This window comes from Pseudoliparis swirei, chromosome 23 (genome assembly GCF_029220125.1).
Source record: "Pseudoliparis swirei isolate HS2019 ecotype Mariana Trench chromosome 23, NWPU_hadal_v1, whole genome shotgun sequence".
Lineage (NCBI taxonomy): Eukaryota > Metazoa > Chordata > Actinopteri > Perciformes > Liparidae > Pseudoliparis > Pseudoliparis swirei.
The window spans coordinates 17,075,723-17,095,249 of NC_079410.1; the positions used below are offsets into that span (position 1 = coordinate 17,075,723).

General features: G+C 48.2%; 3 protein-coding genes across 3 annotated transcripts; 2 read left to right on the top strand and 1 right to left on the bottom strand.

Annotated features, from left to right (window-relative positions):
* Positions 1–112: 112 nt before the first annotated feature.
* epor (erythropoietin receptor) lies at positions 113–5,375 on the top strand. Its single transcript, XM_056406920.1, has 8 exons — positions 113–407; positions 586–721; positions 940–1,106; positions 1,493–1,647; positions 1,735–1,891; positions 1,983–2,070; positions 2,624–2,711; positions 3,015–5,375. The coding sequence occupies exons 1-8, from the start codon at positions 314–316 to the stop codon at positions 3,693–3,695; spliced, it is 1,566 nt and encodes a 521-aa protein (XP_056262895.1). The 5' UTR covers positions 113–313; the 3' UTR covers positions 3,696–5,375.
* Positions 5,376–5,841: 466 nt separating this feature from the next.
* On the bottom strand, positions 5,842–8,147 carry swsap1 (SWIM-type zinc finger 7 associated protein 1). Its single transcript, XM_056406922.1, has 2 exons — positions 7,771–8,147; positions 5,842–6,589 (listed from the first exon to the last, which is right to left on the bottom strand). The coding sequence occupies exons 1-2, from the start codon at positions 8,038–8,040 to the stop codon at positions 6,074–6,076; spliced, it is 786 nt and encodes a 261-aa protein (XP_056262897.1). The 5' UTR covers positions 8,041–8,147; the 3' UTR covers positions 5,842–6,073.
* A 125-nt stretch (positions 8,148–8,272) lies between these two features.
* Positions 8,273–17,187, top strand: znf653 (zinc finger protein 653). Its single transcript, XM_056406919.1, has 10 exons — positions 8,273–8,727; positions 8,895–8,926; positions 10,429–10,701; positions 10,837–11,378; positions 11,503–11,674; positions 13,232–13,316; positions 14,370–14,487; positions 14,600–14,714; positions 14,791–14,890; positions 15,009–17,187. The coding sequence occupies exons 1-10, from the start codon at positions 8,432–8,434 to the stop codon at positions 15,184–15,186; spliced, it is 1,911 nt and encodes a 636-aa protein (XP_056262894.1). The 5' UTR covers positions 8,273–8,431; the 3' UTR covers positions 15,187–17,187.
* Positions 17,188–19,527: the final 2,340 nt, after the last annotated feature.

Below are 19,527 nucleotides of genomic sequence, written 5' to 3' on the forward strand. Positions count from 1 at the left end.
CTCCCCCAAATACCCCCACCGACGGGAGTGTATAACGTGTTGCAACAGTGCACGTGCACGTGCACGCCCCTCCCCTCCTTTCACCGACTTTTTCGGAGAGCGTAAACATGCCTTATCGCGCACAAGCAGGCGCGTAAACCGCGCGGCGCTATCCACGGCATCTCAACACACGCACGCACACTCTCTCTCACACACACACACACAAACACACACGCCTCCGCCCGTGAGAGCTCCGCAGACCCGCGAGCAGCAGGTTGTTTTCTCGAGCGATGCCCGCCACAGTCCGTCTGCTCACGGAGAGAAGACCAAAAGGATGACATGCTCCCACCTGAGCCGATTGTTGGCGCTCTGCGTGATATTCTGCGCCACGCGAGACGTCCAGGGCGCGCGAGATTTCGAAAAAAAGGGTAAGAGAGCATGTTTGTATTTATTTTTAGTCGTAGAACATCAAAACAAGCAGAAACGTCAGGTTGTTGTGGGAACTCCACGCGTATCCTTCCTTTAAAGAAGTGGCTTGATTTAAAATATATGATCTATGACAATAACATAATAACAATCCCCCCCCCCATAACTTCCCCTCCTCAGTGGCTCTGATGCTGAAAGAGGAGCCAGAGAACCCAAAATGCTTCGTGGAGAGCAGGAAGGACTTAACATGCTTCTGGGAGGAAGACGAGGAGAGGGCCGGCTCCGTGGACCAGTACTCCTTCACATACACGTACCAGTACGTAGACTTCCGGTTTTTATTCGTAAAACGTCTCTGCAGACACGTTCGAGAGGCCTGAGCATGAATACAGAGGTTCAGTCAGGAATCTAGAAGCAGAAAACTGGCTCAACATTCGGCACAGTTGCAGGTCTGAGCTCTACGTGGCCTCGTTCAAGGAAATAAAAAGAAGAAGAAGAAGAACTCTCTGATCCCGGACTGCTCTCTGTCTCCCTCAGGAACGAGAACGCCAGCAGCTGCCCGCTGAGCGCGCTGCCGGCGGCTGGCGGCAAGCGGCTGTTCGTCTGCCGGCTGGACCGCCCCCAGATGTTCGTCCAGATGGACGTGAGGGTCCGGCGAGAGGAAACGCTGATCCACAGCCGCAGCCTCTTCATCGAGCTCGTCTGTGAGTCGTCGGGCTTCGATTTGGGGCGAGAAAACGAAGGAGTCACACATAATTGATCACGTGACTCCTCGTGTGCGAGGGCGCTCACTCTGAGCGATCCGCCTTTACTCGCGGCTCTCATCAACGTTGTTTTTAATTGGAGAGAATAAAAATAAATAAAAAAAGCTCTAAAGGCCTGAACAGAACCTGCTTAATCAACATTGACATCGAGCTCGTTGACGCCGCGGAGCGTTCCGGAGCCGGAGGTTTTACCAAAGACGGAGCTAAAAGGAGCAAAAAACGTGACAAATAAACGGCGATTTGACACTTAAATACACAAATATTGACTTAAAAGGTGATAATAGGTCAGTGTTTAGGAATCTCTCTCTCCCCCCCCCCCCCCCCAGTTCTTCTGGACCCTCCGGCCAACGTGACGGCGAGCAGCGCGGGCCAGGGAGGCCAGCTGAACGTCAGCTGGGTGGCTCCGCCTCTCAGGTACATGGACGACAGCATGATGTACGAGGTCAGCTGCGAGGCGGCGGCGGACGGCCATGCGGGGAAGGTACGGCGGCGGAGGAGGAGGGAGAGAGAGAGAGGGGGTGGGGGTGTACTGGGGGGGGACCTGGACTGACAGCGGTTGTTCTGGCAGGTCGTGAGGACCCAAGCCAGCTCGCAGCTGGTCCTGAGGGGCCTGCGGCCCGTCACCAGGTACAAGGTGCAGGTCCGGGTCAAGTTGGACGGGATCAGCTACAACGGCTTCTGGAGCGCCTGGAGCGACCCGGTGTTCGTGGAAACGCCGCCGGCAGGTGAGCACACACACACACACACACACACAGAGACACACACACACACACACACACACACACCGGAGTCTGATTCTCATCCTTCCTCCTCCAGAACTGGACCTGCTCATCGTGTCCCTGACCCTCATCATCTCCTTCATCCTCATTGCCCTGTCGGTCACCATGCTGCTGTCCCAACGGAGGTCAGACCACCGCGACGCAACGCTCATCACTTGACACAACAACAACAACAACAATTTAAATTCTATTGTCAATGTGGCAGCTGTCTCTCATTTGGCCTCGGCTGCTGATTGGCAATCAGTCAGCAGCCGACAATCAGTCAGCAGCCGAGGCCGCCCTCATAACAGCTCCCAGTTGAGGGTGGAGCAGGAGAAGTGAGCAGAGGCGCAGGTTTTGCGGTCTGCTGTGTGTGTGAATAAAATGTCGTTCAATGAAACCTCTTGGTGCCTGGCTGATCCTTGGAGCTTTATTCTCGGGGGCCCCACGTTGGGCTCCACTGTAGCAGCTCTACTGCTGCTACCCGTGGGTTTCCCCCAAAAGCTCCAAGGATCAGCCAGGCACCATGAGGTTTCGTTGAACGACATTTTATTCATATACACACAGCAGACCGCAAAACCTGCGCCTCTGCTCACTTCTCCTGCTCCACCCTCAACTGGGAGCTGACTGATTGCCAATCACCAGCAGCCGAGGCCAAATGAGAGACAGCTGCCACAGTCAACATCTTTGTCTCTTCAGGTTGGTCAAAAACAAGATTTGGCCCGTTATTCCGACTCCCGACAGCAAGTTCCACGGCCTCTTCAGTGTCTACGGCGGGGACTTCAAGGTGAGAGCCAGATGTGGACACGGGGCACATCTGGATATTCAGGATATTTAATCCTCCGGGATTATCCGAGGCTTCAAGTTTTCAATTATTTTGTTCCAGCTGCAATTCATTTTTTTAATGAACATCATTCGTTTTTTATTTTATTCACCATCTTCCTGTTGGTGGTGTTTTAAGGTGCATCTTCTGGTTCTTCGTTCCTTGTCGTGTTATTGTCTGTTGTGTCTGTTGTGTCTGTTGGCGCATGAGTTTCCCCGCTGGGGGTTGATAAACGTTCCTAATCCAACGCGTCGTGTCTTTGCCCAGGCGTGGCTGGGTCAGACCGGCGGAGGCCTCTGGTCGACCCCGCAGTCCTTCTACTCAGAGGAATGCCCGTCTCCTCTGGAGGTCCTGTCGGAGCTCGGCCCCGCCCCGCCCCCCACGGCCCCCGGTAGAAAGGAGGAGGACGGCGACGCCGTGAGAGGGCTGGACGAGGGAGAGCCGTCGGAGAGCGGCGCCCCGGCGCCGGTGGAGCGCTGGACAGCTGCGCCGCATGACCCCTGGCTGATGGACCGCTTGAGGGAGCTCCACCGGAACCAGAAGTCCTCCCCGCTGGAGTCCCAAGACGCCTACGTCACGCTCAGCGGCGACAACCACGGGGACGAGGGGGGCCACCCGGACGCCGCCCTCGAGGAGGCCTCGCCGCTCGAGGTGCTGTTCGCCCGCGGCAAGACGGCGTCGTGCGAATCTCACTCCGACCTGGGGTCGGCGCCGCGGAGCTCCGGGTTGGGCGGCCTCTCGTCGCAGAGCAGCTTCGAGGACCCGAACCAGCGCAAAGAGCCCGGGTACACCTACATGGCGGTGGCGGACTCCGGGGTCTCCATGGATTACAGCCCCATGAGCCGAGGAGACGACATCGGAATCGTGGCGATCTCCGCCAACGAGTACGAGAACCAGATCCCGGGCCTCAGGAGACCCTTCAGGCCGAGCCAGCACCCCGACGGCTGAGGGAGCGGAGCGCGTAGGCCGAGCCCCCGGGCAGGGAAGGGCGGGGTTTATGGATATCCACCCAAAGCTACATCGCCTCTGGACGACTGCTAGAAAGGTGTAGCGAGGATCTGAAGGCACAGTGAGCGAGCTGAAGGACTCGGGGAGTCGGCTGGATGTGAATCCTGTACATCGTCTCTGCAGAAAATACTGATATTCAGTGAAGTCTGCATGCTAATATATATACTTAAATATATATATCTATATATACATATACTTTTATATATATACTTATATATAAAGATATACTTATATATATATAAGTATATATATATTTATATAAATATTATATATTTATATATAAGTATATACAAGTATATATATTTAAGTATATATATACATATATATATTCTTAAATATACATACTTCTATATAAAGATATACTTATATATATATATGTGTATAAATATTTAAGTATATATATATATACTCACCAAATTTAAATTGAGGGTGTTCATAATTCATATTTGAGCTCAGTGTATTTTTAAAGCCTTCGGGTTAAATGACAGAACACGTACGCATGTGTAATAATTCACTGTTGAAAATAGTCCTCAACAAATGTATGATTTACTCCCGTTGGATTCACATTTGCTTAGAATTAAAACAAATATTGTCCATGAAACATATCTTTGAGCAGTTTGGAGAGATTCACTTAAACCCAGAGGGCTGGAGGTTAAAGGTCATTATGATGAATCCAAATGATCAGACTCAAAGGTTTCATAAATTATTAAACATCTGTCAAAGTCATGAGCCAGTAAGTCAAAAGTCACTGACATGCCTCAGTCGGTTCATGAGCTTCTATAAGTTAGATAACATTTAAACGCCTTCAAAGTAAAACCTCACTCGCTGTACATATCAGACAATCTAAGAGGTCGAGTTTTTCTATTGTTTAAGATTAGAATGAGTATCACTGGCTGACACATCTGATGCGTTTTCTTTTTGCGTTTGACAACCAATGTAATTATATATATATATTTATAATATATGAGGGATATATATATTATATTTATAATATATATACACATGTATAATATATATGAGGGATATATATATAGTTTACACATGTCAAATGTTGAGATGGAAGAAGTTTTAATTATAAAATGGTAAATTGCAATGTTTACTTCAGTGAAGAGCTCACATGTCTCTCCATATGTGTGTAACTCCTTGTGACGCTCCTCTGACCTCACAGCTCAAAATGTTGACTCATCTCAGTTAGTGGAGCTCAAACTTGTCGATTTAAGAAGTTTATTCATCTGCAGAAAACTAATCTATATTAAAAAGTAGTTTTTCATGCAAAGATGACCATGTTGGGACATAAACCTGATTAGTCAAATTACTCAATTTATGGAAACTACTGGACGAGTTTGGATTAATTGGGTTTTATCAGCTCATAAATATGACTTAGCATCCCACAATGTTCTTCAGATATTTAGTTTGGTCCTAAAACTAGAATATTAATCGTCTCACTTTAAAATACCTGTAACATTATAAATCAAACAGCTCACACCTAAACTTATATGGAGCCATTAAAATGTAATATTCCAAATTGGAAGAAACTCACTGTACGTGTAAATTGTATCATGCCGATTTATTATATCAGAGTATTCTGGATCAAACGAATAAAGTATACTTAGTACTACATGTACCTATAGTGTCTTTAGCTCAGTGCTGCCCCCTAGAGGGCAGACTGTGCTCTGCAGAGCTTACACCTACAACCAGCTGTGGCATGCTTTCCTATCAAAGATACAAACTAAATTACACTTTTTAGTAATCAATGCTTTACATATATTACTCAGGCTTTTTTTCATATCCTGCAACATATTTGAACTACCAGATTAATAGTTTGACAGTTTAATTAGAAGTGGGTCATATTGTGATACGTGTTTTTTTACTTTCACAAACATTCAACATAATATTCAGTTTTTAATGTGATAGTTAATTTTTCAAAATAAAAGTACTTTAACTGTGATATCAGCCACTTGGGTCCGATGCCTCTCACACGCCGATCACTCCGACGTTGTGAATGAGTGGTTCTCAACCCGAGGGACGGCACCCCGCTGAGGGGTCACGAGAGGATCGAGGGGATCATTAAAAGAACACATCAATATGCTTTTTAAAATATATGTTTATTTGTATATACACACACAGGGACTCGTTTTCAGTTTTTTTGTGGTGCGAGTCGACTTTGTTTGCGACATAAATGTTGGTAACAAAAACATTCATGTCCATGTAGATGTTTTAATTGTGTAATACTTTCTTCACGTGTGTTTCAAAGCTTCATAAATGTCTGAACAAGCTAAACAAACCGGGCTTCCCCTCGTCTTTGATGCATCACGGGGTCAAACCGACCTGAACTCCATGTCACCGTCCAGGGAGATCAGCAGCTTCCGCTCGCGCGTCGCGGCCGCCGGCCGGTCCTCGCGCTCTCGGACCCCGGACAGGTAAACGTGCCACACCTCCCGCAGTCCGGCCGCGGCCGCCTCGTAGCCGCCGGCTCGGTCCAGAGTGCAGCGCGCCGGGAAATAGCGGTCCAGCACGTCGAGGGTGGGATCCTCCGCGGCGGCGTCCACCGCCGACCGGAAGGAGGCGACGACGCGGCACGGGTCCGAGCGCGAGGGCCGCAGGAGGTGCGTGAGGAAGGCCGCGGTGTCGCACAGCAGCGCCGACAGGTGCGCGGCGCGCGACCGCTCGCCGAGGTCCGGTCCACCGGGCCCGGCGGGGCCGCGCAGGAAGCCCTCCAGCCCGTCGACGAGGATGAGCGCCGGCGGTGCGGGGGACGTGCCGGCGGGCTCGTGAAGGCCGGCCACCTGCTGCAGGAGCTCCTCCAACGTCCGCGGGTAGCAAAACTTGATTTTCTTTAGAAAATTAAAATTAAAAAAGGATATTATTGGGAGGTAAATGGATGAGAGTTCCTGAGAAGACAAAAAGGTCGACAGGAACTTGCTCTAAGGGGAAAGCCTGCATTGTTTCCCCTAGGTTTACAGCTTCCCAGTGATGGGATCACGAGCACGTTTAACGTTTAACGAGCACGCGATGTCTTCACATTGAGTCCGACTATCGGTCCAAGACCAGTTTCCAGTTTACTTTAAGAGAAACTATCAACCAGAGACTATTTGGCCTTTCTGCTCACAATTAATAGACGATTAAAATAGTTGTTTGTTTTGCCTCTGTTAAGACTTAATTAAATTAAATTCACTTATGGCACACTTCCCAAATGACTCAAACACCAATGTTCCTGTTCTCTTTCTGTTTAATGAGGTCCGGTCAGACACATTGAGAAGTCCTGAAACGGTTATTCTGGTCATTTTATTAGTTTAAAAACTGTTTATCAAACAAAAAGCCATAAAAAAGGCAAAAAAGTCTTAATGGAACAAACTAAGTGTCATGTGTTAGTGTCATGTGTTAGTGGCATCAGTTAGTGTCATGTGTTTAATGGAAGATACACTGAACCACTTTCTAATACATCAATTTGAAATAAAATAAATTGATTTATTATTTATTAATAAAGGATGTACTGACCATAATTGATGATGTTGCCAGGTTGTCGAGTCATTTAAATACAAGTAATTAATTCATGTCCATGAGTTTTTCGAGTTTGAATTTTCGACAAGAATCAATTAAGTAGTGAGCAGTAAATGTGAATAATCAAATTAATAAACAAATCTATTACAACCTGGCAACCACACTTTGGTCTCGCGATCCATAAAGCGGTATAAAGTGGTTAATAAACAATCCATATGTTCATTTGCTCTAACCACAACTTTATGATTGTGTCGAAAAAACAAACCGGTGTTGCGGTTTAACAGGCGACCCTGTTAATTGGAGACTTTTCACGTACAGCTGTCCTCGTGAATGCCGCTTGGTTTAATTTTGTAATGAAGCGTCAACCCCTCTCGTATCCATAATAATATAAACTCTTCCTATCGTCAACAGCTATCTGTAACTACAACAACAACGGACGCGTTGGTTCAAAGTCTCCAGTTAACACGGTCGCGTTTTAAACCGTAACGCGGACGGAGAGGACCGTGATTCGTACCTTCAGACTCTCGGGGCTGAGGCTCGGGACGCGCTTCTGCAGGCAGAGCGGGAGGCTCTGGATCTGCGTCTGGGTGAAGAACACCACCCTCACCCCCAGCTCGGACGCCGCCGTCACGGCCGCCAGCAGCAGCACGGAGCGGCTGATGCAGGGGTCGCCGACCAGCAGCGTGCGGCAGGTCGCCGCCGACGCGGGGCCGACTGTAGGCTCCTCCCCTCCATCCGTTTGTGACGTGAACGTCCGAAACACGAGTGTTAAAATGTCTGTCATGACGCTCTTCCTGCTCTTCCCCACCCGCAGACTTTTTTTCCGGTTTAATAAGGACGTTCCCGCGATGGACTGCGGGTCCCACGCTGAAGTTTCCCGCGTCTGTTTACATGTCTGCACGCGGGCGTTGGCGCTGTTGCGGTCCGTGTGGAAACAAACGCTTTGTCAGAGGTGACGTTCCGCTTCGGTTCTCGGCTTACACAAATGTTTTTTATCTCAGTATTTTTTCACAGACTTATAATCATGTGACGAACTACTGTGTTCGTCACGAGGGCTACTACGCGAATGAGCACGCGGCGTGGGGAGACTACCGCAACAGGCGTCTTTATCAGCGCTTCCGGTTGAGTCGGACCAACTTCCGGGATGCCGGCAATCACAACTTTTAGCTGTCAAGATGGCGCACAGCCTGGCGGAGTTGGACGTTCCCCTGGACGCTGACCACGCCAGGGACCGGGAGAAAGGTGGGCTGAGGCGCTGCAGGGGACGGCCCCGGCTCACGGACTCCGACCGAGCGCAGAGGCGCCTTGAATCCAGAAAGAAGTACGACGTGAGGAGGGTGTACCTGGGAGAGTCGCACAAGCTGTGGAGTGAGCTCCGCAGGAGGACCAGTCTGAGTGACGCCGGACTGGCCGAGTACCTGGTCCTGCTCAACACCACCTACGGAGAGAAGTACCAGCAGAAGTACTGCGGGTAAGCCCACACAGAGCAACGCACAGTGTGCTCCATGCACGCTGACGTCACCTTGCTAGACCGCCTGCGGTGGGTTTTAATCAAAGTGGTCTGCAGCAATGTTATTAGCGAGGCCTATATTCCAATTTACTTGAGCTTAATTGATGGTATGTTTCATTGCATTGCAGGAAGAAGGCTGCTCCAGAAGAAGAGACAAAAGGTGAGTGTCATGTAGGGTATTAACATATTTTTTAGGGTGCCATTTCCCCCCCCCACTGACTGAAATCCAGGGACATTTAAAAATAAATTGGGGGCACTGTTTGAAACTCGTGAAATAACATTTAACCTTTGTTCAAAAATAATAAATATACTTATTCAGGCTTACAGTATATGAGCAATTGTCATAAAAATGGCAATAATGAGACTATTAGGCAGTGGTCTACAGATTCAAAGTGTTTTCTTCGAAAACAGAAACATAAATCAGATAATCATATTCAGTTGTATTCTAATTTCTTTGTGGTAATATATTGTTATTGTGGTGGAAATAAGTGTTCCTTTACCTTGTGAGAAATCAAAAGTAGTTTAAGCATGGTTGACCCATAACACTTTATTATCGTAACAAGTTTACAGCTGAATGGAGCAGAATCCCTGAGCCCTCTCTCAAGACCGTTAGAAATAACTGCTGCCTCCTCAGTGCAAGACTGCAACCTTTATAGATTTCTGAGACATTTCCACATTCCCAAAGTCCATCTGTTTCCTATCGGAGGAAGTTGAGACACCCGAAGGCTCCGTTTAGTCTGCCCCCTGCTCTACCGAGTGACCATTTGAGGGACCTTTCCGGTTTGGTCATTCCTCAAGTCATCAGTTTGTGACCACACAGGATTAGATTAACCCCCATAAACATTCCAGGAGAGAGAGAACTTCGAAACACTTTTTTCCTCCGACAGTTATTACAACTGGTAACACTTATAACTTATTTCTTGATGAAGTCCTCACTCTCGCACGTCTGATCAAGCAGCGCTCCATTCGGTTCTTCACGCACAAGCAACATCACAGCGAAAATCCAAACATGATATGGCAACTGAGCTTCATCAATTTAGATATTGAAATGGTTGAAGAAGTAAGTAGTTTGTTGGTAGACTATTTGCACTCGTCGACTAAGTCGATTTTAATGCTTTTTTTCTCTGGAACACAATATTCCTGTGTTATGCTTTCGTTATTACATATTTACAGATCTATCTATTTATATCAACTAATTGATTAGTTTTCTTTTGGTTGACGATAGCCCTAAGAAGAAAGTACTCGTAATGATATCTCACTCTTGTGAGTTTTTGATATCGTCAGTTTATATTTGTAACAACTTTTGACTTCATGCCGCAAAAGTCTGACTTCATGTTTCCTAAACTTGACAAATAAATCCTTAATTCAGTTTATTTTATATCGCCCAATATCACAAATTTCCCGTTTGCCTCAGAGGGCTTTACAATTTGTACACATACGCATCCCTGACCTTTGACCTCACATCGGATCAGGGAAAACTCCCAAGAAAGAAAAAATAAAAAAACCCTTTCAGGGGGAAAAGAGGGAAGAAACCTTCATTGTTTCAGAGGTTTTTTTCCACAAAAGATTGTCACGCTCGCTCTTTTAAATATTCATCCAACACAATTCAGCAAGCCATTGGAATGGATTATGAGTCAGCATCTGACTTCTGTTGCCTCCCAGGCAGGAAGGAGCGTGTGTCCAGCCTCCAGGGCCTGGTGTCCTGGTACCAGGAGCACTCGCGCTCCTGCCCCCACGAGCCCCAGCTCGGCGCCCTGCAGCCCCGGGCCGCCGCGTCCGCCGCGGCGGTCTGGCGATGCGACTCGGACCACTCGTTCGTGCAGTACCTTTTCTCGCCGGCGAGGGAGGCGAGTGACTCCGAGCACGAGGAGGGCGTGGACAGAGAGGGCGACTTCGACGAGAGCGCGGAGAAAACTGACGTGCCCGTGGCCAAAGGTGGGAGGAGGAGGAGGAGGGAGGCTCTCAAACACTTCAGAGATGCAGAACGACATGTTTGATTCTGTCAGGGCGGTTCCACATCGGCAGCCGTTAGGTCCTGAACAAAATGCTTTTTGTTCTGCTTTCCTGCAGATGTGGGCGAAAATGCAGATGTTTTTTCTGAGGTGCAACGTGCAGCTGTGAGTCCGGTAGAACAGGCTGCAGCTCTGGACCTCCACGCCGGTATGGAGGCTTCCTCCCTGGATCACCCGCTGGCGGGACAGCCCGTCTGGGAGATGGAGATGGTCATCGAGCGGAAGCGAGGCTCCCCAGCAGAAGCCTTTCACTCCATCTCCTCGGAGGAGGAGCCTGAGGAGGGGGAGGAAGGGGGGGAGGAGGACCTGAAGGAGCCTGAGGATCTGCGGCAAGGCAGAGGTGGCGAAGAAGAGGTCGGGGCCGCGGTGCCCGGATACGAAAGCGTTCCCGTGGCGGCGGCCCTCGCTGACGGACTGGGGAAGGCGGACGAGGACCCGCCGCTGTCGCACTCAGCCGGACTGGGAGCTCAGCCGGCGCCGCCGGTCACGCCGCCCATGCAGGTGGAGGAGCAGAGCGAGCTGTTCGACCCTCACACTCTGCAGACGGTGGTGACCAGCTGCGAGATCCCCGACCAGAGGACCACCTTGGAAGGCTCACAGGTGGGGGACCTCGTACCTTGCAGGGATGTTGAAAGGAGGGAGATGTGGTGCACATCAAGGAAGTGGACGACGCCTTTTCCACAAAAGCTACAGTTGTTAAATTATTTTCTTCTTTCCATCCTAGTTGATCCTCATCACAGGGCCCAGCTACGAGGCCCTGGCGTCAGAGGGCATCCAGCTCAATATGGGCGGCACAAGCGTGGAAGAAGTCACCTGCACCGTCATCGGGGGCGTCGCCTACAACCAGGCGTCTGAGTCGAAGCTCAATGCGGCAGAGGACGAGGACTCCATGACAGGTGCGCTACATGCAGAGCTGGCACAGAATTTTCTTTTGGATGGGGGTGGCGGGGGGGGGGGGCTCCTAATGCACAGTTCATCAAGTCTGCAAGAGGATCTGAGACTGGCTGCGGACTCGGAGGACTCGGCGCTGGAGTCCTGAGTCCTCCCGGTAAAGGTGCGTTCACACCAAAAGCGAAACTATTTTTCGCATCGCCCAAAACGCGTGAGTTTACTCGTTCGACCGTTCACCGTGTTCTCACCATGAGGGGCGGGGCTTATCTCCGTGCCTCGTCTCCGTAAAGACCGTTATCATCTCCTTCATCCACCAGAATAACTAACCACTAGTTCTGCTTTATATTTGTCGTGGACATCCCACACACTAACGCCCTCGTGTTTGGGTTCATGACATCACGCGTAGGCTCGCTCAGCTCGGTCACTTTCACCGATGAAGTCACTGTTACGTCTGGAAGACTTCCGCTTCCAGCGCTGGAGGAGTCTGTGGACTCGGAGCACACGCGGCAAGTCCTGAGAAGACTCGCGCTGGAGTCCTGAGTCCTCCTGGTAAGACTCTCGCTGGAGGACTCTGTGCGGGAGGGATCGGAGGACTCGGAGGACTCGGAGCGCGCATTAAAACAGAACCGACATGAAGTGGACCCTGTCAAAACATGAGCCCTGTGGTAAATGACGTTTTGAACAACACGATCAACTCCATACAGTCAAGGGCACGCAATGCACGCTCTGTGAACACACACACACACACACTGCTGACCTGGAGCACCCTGACCTGGGACAGGAAGCTTGGAGCAGCGACTCCCCGCTGCCTCCACGTATTTAGCTGAGGCCTCCTCCTCTGCAGTGACTGTGATCAAAGCAAAGAAACCGACTGAGTCTGGAGGAGAGATGATCTCAGTCTCCTGTGTACTTGGCTGACATTTTTTTTCACAGGGTGTACATCACTGAAAAAAGGATGAGAACCAATGGTGTAGAAAATATGGTCAAATACGAGTTCAACTTCCTTCCGTCCACTAGGTGGTGCTCTGGGTTTGTTCCTGGTGCGGTCACAGGTGACGTCAGTGGACTTTGAGTCGGGTGCATGATGCAACATTTATGCTTTAAGGAAACATTTTCATGACTTTTTTGCCTAAAAAATAAATAAAAATAAATATACATATATATATATATATGTGTGTGTGTATTGTGAGTAAGATCAACGGAGTGAAAACGTTATATTTTTGGATGAAACATGTAATTCCAATTCCATGGGTCGTATTGTGGCTCTCGTATCGCGATCACGTCGTATCAACGTGGTCTCCGGTGCTTCCCTCCACCTCTGGACCAATATTTATAATATTAGGTTTTGATTGCATGATGCCTCCTGGACTCCTCCCATTGGAGGTTTTCCAGGCACGTCCAACTGGGAGGAGAAGCCCGGGGAAGACGGAGAAGCCTTTGGGATCCCCCAGAGTGAGCTAGCAACCCGACCCCGGACTAAGCGGCTGAACATGGATGCATAGATGCATGGACCCGCACGAGTTGTTCTCTCATCGGCATTTACTCTCTCTCTCTCTCCGCAGGCTTGAGCGACAAACGGCTGCTGCAGCCCATCGATGACGCTCTGGAGATGAGCAGCGACAGAGAGCTGCAGCGGAGTCTGAGCGGGTCAGTGGCCACACACTTTACCATGGGGAATCACAGAGCAGGCGACAATCAGGCAACCATTGGGACAACCAGGGGACAATCGGGCTCTGTCCTCGAGTGCACATGTCTTTTTTTGTGTGTAAATTATAAGGATGTTCTGAAACTGGGCACTTCGCAAATGATGGAAAACAGGCTTCCGGACGCGCGTGAATTAAGTTTTTAACATTTAATGGCAGGAAGTGTAAAACAAACATTCAAGGCATCACGATCGTGGTCTTCATCGGTCCAGGCTCCTCCGCCCTCGAGATCCCGTGGGAAGAGAGCGCTATCTCTAATCCACAGAGTCTTAGACTCAAAATCAGCCAATCCTCACTCTAAAGGAGAGTCCAGCCTTTAACACGTAGTGATTGGTTCAAAGTCCCGCTAGAACAATGGAGGGGTCAAATGTCACTGAACCCCGGGTCAAAACGTCACTTCCGGTCAAGTCGCTAAACAAGTATTTTCACAATAAAAGTCCCGTCTATTATTGTAAGTCACTTCACGGATTTTAACCGGCTTCGTCAATCTATAATACTAACATACAGTCACTCTCATGCAACATACATTAATTCTTGCCATTTACATTTGCATAGAGTAAACATTACCCCTATGCTTCATAATACATTAATAACAATATCAATATTCTCCCTAATATTTCCTATTATAATATCTTTCTATATGTATTAATTTAAAGCATAAGACCTCTGCACATGTTATCAAAATAAACTATTACAACCTAACAAAACGTAGGACACAACTGTCCCGCTTAACGAGGCTCCGTATTGGTCGAATGTGAGGCACAGAAATGGTCTGAATACACGTATCACGTTACCTTGATTTTCCTGCCCGATTTGAATTTCTTCCAGGCTCTCGCCGTACGAGACGAGAGTTAATTCTGGGAAACAGAAACCCACATTGAGTGTTCATGAAGGGCTCCCCATGTCTGGGAAGGAGCCCTCAAAGACAAAGACGTGACCTGGGTGTAGAGATCGGGTTTGGGCCTAAAATGGTTGTGTTTGTTTTCTTTGCGTGCAGCCTCCGGTCAAAGAGAAACCGGCGCGGCCCGGTCATCGAGGCGGACGGGATGCTCAAGATGTTCCACTGTCCGTACGAGGGCTGCAGCCAGGTGTACGTCGCCATCAGCAGCTTCCAGGTGAGACGTCTCTCCAGTCGCTCTTTTCCCACGCCGCCCGGCGATTTTTGTTCGGTTGGCTGATTTTTGAGACGAACCTACCGCCGGGGTCTCCGCTTCCTCCTCCCTGTAGAATCACGTCAACCTGGTTCACCGGAAAGGGAGGACCAAGGTGTGCCCCCATGCGGGCTGCGGGAAGAAGTTCTACCTGTCCAACCACCTGCATCGCCACATGATCATCCACTCAGGTGAGACACGCTGGAGTCGCGTCGGGGGTCTCGGCGTCGATGCGAAGCTCCGAGCGTAACGCCCGTCTCTTCACAGGGGTCCGAGATTTCATCTGCGAGACTTGCGGGAAGTCCTTCAAGCGTAAGAATCACCTGGAGGTCCACCGGCGGACCCACACGGGAGAAACGCCACTGCAGTAAGTCTGAACATGGGCACCATTTAGAAATTCAGAAATGCAACACCACCCATAATCATCTGATCGTCCCTCCTCCTTTTCCTCCCTCCCTCCCTCCCTCCTTGCCGTCACTCGTCAGATGTGAGATCTGTGGCTACCAGTGTCGCCAGCGGGCGTCGCTGAACTGGCACATGAAGAAGCACACGTCGGAGGCCCACTACAACTTCACCTGCGACTTCTGCGAGAAGCGCTTCGAGAAGCTGGACAGCGTGAAGTTCCACAAGCTCAAGAGCCACCCGGACAAGCAGGCGCCCTGAGGCGGCAGACAGCAGCTGTAAAACGCCGGGCGGCTTCGGCGACCCGGGGGAACCAAAGGGAAGGCTTCCCCGCCGAAGAAGACGGGACTTCCCTTCGCCGCGCTCGTCCGGCCTCTCGCGTCCAGGAGGATGCGGACGTCGCATCCGTGGACAAACGAGCGGGTCAAGAGTCCGACCGCTGTGCCGGACACACGCCGGTTCAGAGCACAGGGCCCCGATGTGGGCTGAGGTCGGGGTGAGGAAACGGATCAAACGTCTCCTGAGTTTGAAGTGGTGTGGATGGCTCAAGGAAGAGACGCGTACGTCCTCCATGTATTCAGAGTTTAGACAAAAACAACGAGTCACAAGAGCCAGGAACATTAGCATGGCTAACTAACGAGCTCACGACCTACAGGAGTTATTATTATGAGTTCTTCCTTTCACTGGCCGTTTTGTTTCACTACATTATGTTATGGTGTTAAAATGTACATTTAGAAAGGAAAAGGCTCCGTTCACAACCAGCCGTGTAGCAACGTGGGTGGCGAGTCCAGGATGCTACGATTACAGCGCTACGCTAACGTTAGCTAAACTTGTTTTCTGAGTCACCAAACACGCTGGCCTTTTTTCCTTAGTAAACCGGATAAACTCAAATTATGAATTCAAATACAGAATAACTCGAGGGCCGTGTTTAATGTGCTGGGTTAGCAGCTAACGGTTAGCAGGATTACGTCAGAACAAGCTAACGGTGTTTTACGAGTAAATTTCCCCCCGTCGTACTTAAAATACTATGAACCACAAGTTATTGCTGATACTGCCTCTCCACGTCTTCTACGTGGAGCGAGTTCGGGTGCCAGTTTTTTTTTGCTCGCGACGCAGAGTTTGTCTCGGTCGGTTCACCCCTGTGACCGTCAAGGTCATGTGACCTTTTTACTGGTTCACTCAGTTTAAAGCGCATATGTCATTGACGGCTATCATTTCAGGGGGGAGGGGCTTAACAATCAGGGCTCAAGTCAAGGGATATTTATTTGTTCTTGAGTCAGTGAAGGGAAGAAAAGCTAAACACTGGTATGGTCCATCTGAACAATGCAGTATGAGCTGAATATGACTGCTCAGTCCATCAATGCCCCGCCAACAAAGAGTTGTGGTGACACACCTGTGCGCTGGGTAAATACGAGCCACATGGAAATGGACTCATGGCCGTGAAATGGACACCGTTGGGGTTTTAGCGCGTTGCGCTGCGGACGGACGCAAGTTCAGTCATTGGAAGGTCAGCGCCGCGTTCCTCCTACATTTACGTTTACCTCGTCCCAATGTCCTGACTCACAGTTTCTCAGGACCCCCCCCCCCCCCCCCAGTCCTCTTCTTGTGTTTAAAGTCTTTTTTTAGTTTCTAAGCAAATGCACTTTTTTTTCCCCTCTCCTGTCGTTTTTGTTGACTGATGAATCACCGCTACGTGAGAGTGAGTCGTGTTTGGATTGTATCTTTAGTCCTGAAAGACACGAGTGGTTAGTGTGTGTGTGTGTGTGGCATTAAAAGCACAAGTACCACGACATGTTGTCATAAAATGATTCTTTATGGATTCTTTGCGTGTTGATATGAGTTGAAGCAGGGAAGATGAGTAATGAATGAGTCATTTGAATGGTGGCCATGTTTATTGGTATGAAATGGATTTTGGGTATTTGAGGATGTATTATTGTCAAACAAACCGTTCCTCTATTCTTTGAGCCCATGTGTCATGTGGTGTCACCAAATAACCAGCTGTGACTTGTCGTCACGGTTCCTCTCATGTAAATCCTTCTTCCCTCTTCGGCAGTCTGAGTCGGTAATTGCCGCCTTTCACTCTCGCTGTTCCCGTTTCATCTTTTTGTTTAGAAATGAGTCAGATGAAGCAACGTGTCACACTGAACTGTCAGATGTAAAGAAGCCAAAGTCTGAGGGGTCTTCAGTCCTGGTGCCGGTCCCTCCTCCTGGAAGCTGCTGCTGTGTTCCATTACAATCCGATATAAACATTGTTTTGGTGGAGTGATTTCTTAATATTTTAATATGAGAGAAGATGCATGCAGCTCGGTCTTATACTACATATTCTCCCTGGCCAATGAACACCTGGTACACAAAGAAGATTCCTTTCTGGAAGCACAACTCCAGTTTTATTTGTCTTATAGTCAAAATATATCAAAGGACCAATAAACACGAGAAACCCATTCAGGTCAATTATTGGTGACTTCATGTAAAACATAAATGTATAATCCTTAGGCCAGGGCAGAATGTCTCCATGACTGATGTGTGGAGGTCTCGTATCCCAAAACTCCAAAACTAGTAGATCTGTGAACTCCCAAAAAGTGAATAGCGTGTGTTGCCATGGAGACCAACAAACCGCAGAGTTCTAGACTCCCAAGTCATCACATTGTTTACCTTTGGACATTGACCGCTTCGTTAAAAGCCGTGTAAAAGAAGGCAATAAATACAGGATGAGAAATGGCAATACAATGAAAGTAAAGACAAACTTGACATACGATGCCTTAACTTCAAGTTATTTTATTTTTTTAACTTGATAAAAAACTTCTGTTAGTTTTGTTATTAACACGAGCGTTACAAATTAATGAGAAACTATTAGATCTCGTGTGATTTATTGACATATCGCTTGGAATAAATTTAAATGTGCACACCGCCCTGCATGTGAATATGAAACAAAAGTATAAAGATATACTTTAGTCAAATACAGTCGAATTCAGCCGCTCGGTGCAGGTGGAAAAGAGATCATTGTGTGAAGGAACGTGGCCTTTTTAATAGAAGTTGTATTGTCGAAGGAAAGCAACGCCGTACAGAACAACCTCCAGGAGGGTCACGGTGGTGAAGCTGATCATAAACTCAATAAAGTGATGAGAGGGTTTAAGACACAAAGTAAAGGTCGTCTGGTTCCCCTCGTGACTACATACCTCACGCCCAATGATTCATTACTGTAGCGTCACACTGCAGTTACTCAGTGGGTTGATCATCTGGATGTAGATTGGTGGATTATATTTGGCTCATGAACCCCCCTTTTGGTCTGTAACCCATTTTATTTTTATGTGATTACTGGAATAAATCTGGACATTTAATTCAGTTTATTTTGTATGGCCCAATATTACAAATTTGCCTCCGAGGGCTTTACAATCTGTACACGTACGACATCCCTGACCTTTGACCTCACATCGGATCAGGAAAAACTCCCAAGAAATGGAAGAAAAAAAACTTTCCCCGGAAAAAAAGTGAAGAAACCTTCAGGAGAGAACAGAGGAGGATCCCTCTCCAGGATGGACAGGTGCAATAGATGTCATGTGACCAGAACGAATCATTACAGAGTAACAACACAATAAGTATAAGTATGAATAGTTGGGGGGCATCAGACACAGCCAGGTCCGATGGACCCTCTGAGACGTGAAGTTACGAAGACTGCGGAGAGGAAGCAGTGTAAGTAATGTGTGATGGAGGGATGAAAATTCATCCATAAGTAGAGAGAGAAGAGGAGACAGGTGCTCAGTGTATCCTAAAACGTCCCCCAGCACGTGAAGGTACCCCACCTGAGGGCAAATTACACATAATGGAGAGTGTGTGTGCCATGGACGAAAAAAAAGCCAACGACGTTCTTTATTCCTCTTCATCTTTTGTCGTTTGGTAATGATGACGCGCTGATGAGCTGCAGCTCAGCCGGACTAACCAGAAAGAACACGTTACGGGCCTCAGAAATATGTAAATCGTGTGCTTGTGTACAGACAGGGATGATATGCACGCCCATACAGTCTGAAGCTCCTCCCCCAACAGCGCGTCTCTGACCTGTGAACCAACGAAGAAGACAGACACACACCAGAGGCTGCTCACAACCTGAGGGCTCATTTACATCAGCTCACAGAGGCCCAGCCTGTAACACACACACACACACACACACACACACACACACACAACCCACCCCCTTCCAAGCTTGTCAGATAACTATACTTCTCTGAATAGTATCTTAAGTATGTTATTACTACTCGGAGCTTCTCTTATTAATACGTGCTTTGTATTCGAGACCAAATAATCCTTTAAAAACATATAATTCTAAAAAACAAGGATTAAAATTGTATTTAGTTATAGCTACATATTGTTTCCATCACGATATGAATTAATTAATATCTCACTGGAAAAAAATGTCAATGTATGTAAATAAAATAAATACAAATTCTGAGAAATAGATTTTTTTGGAATCAAAGCAAAGACAAAATCAAAGTATTATTTTTGTCTTTTTTGTACAACATGAAAATAAAAATGTTACTTTTGGGCTTTTTGCACTTATAAGCACTAAACAGCCAAATGAAGGGATGATGCTTAGATTGTTTTGGCATT

Coding starts and splice junctions, on each gene's coding strand:
- znf653 (XM_056406919.1), top strand. CDS start 8,432: ATGGCGCACAGCCTGGCGGAGTTGGACGTTCCCCTGGACGCTGACCAC. Junction 11,675..13,231: donor GGACGAGGACTCCATGACAG/GTGCGCTACATG, acceptor CTCTCTCCGCAG/GCTTGAGCGACAAACGGCTG. Junction 14,488..14,599: donor TCGCCATCAGCAGCTTCCAG/GTGAGACGTCTC, acceptor TCCTCCCTGTAG/AATCACGTCAACCTGGTTCA.
- epor (XM_056406920.1), top strand. CDS start 314: ATGACATGCTCCCACCTGAGCCGATTGTTGGCGCTCTGCGTGATATTC. Junction 722..939: donor TCCTTCACATACACGTACCA/GTACGTAGACTT, acceptor TGTCTCCCTCAG/GAACGAGAACGCCAGCAGCT. Junction 1,648..1,734: donor CGGACGGCCATGCGGGGAAG/GTACGGCGGCGG, acceptor TTGTTCTGGCAG/GTCGTGAGGACCCAAGCCAG.
- swsap1 (XM_056406922.1), bottom strand. CDS start 8,040: ATGACAGACATTTTAACACTCGTGTTTCGGACGTTCACGTCACAAACG. Junction 6,590..7,770: donor TCAGCCCCGAGAGTCTGAAG/GTACGAATCACG, acceptor AATTTTCTAAAG/AAAATCAAGTTTTGCTACCC.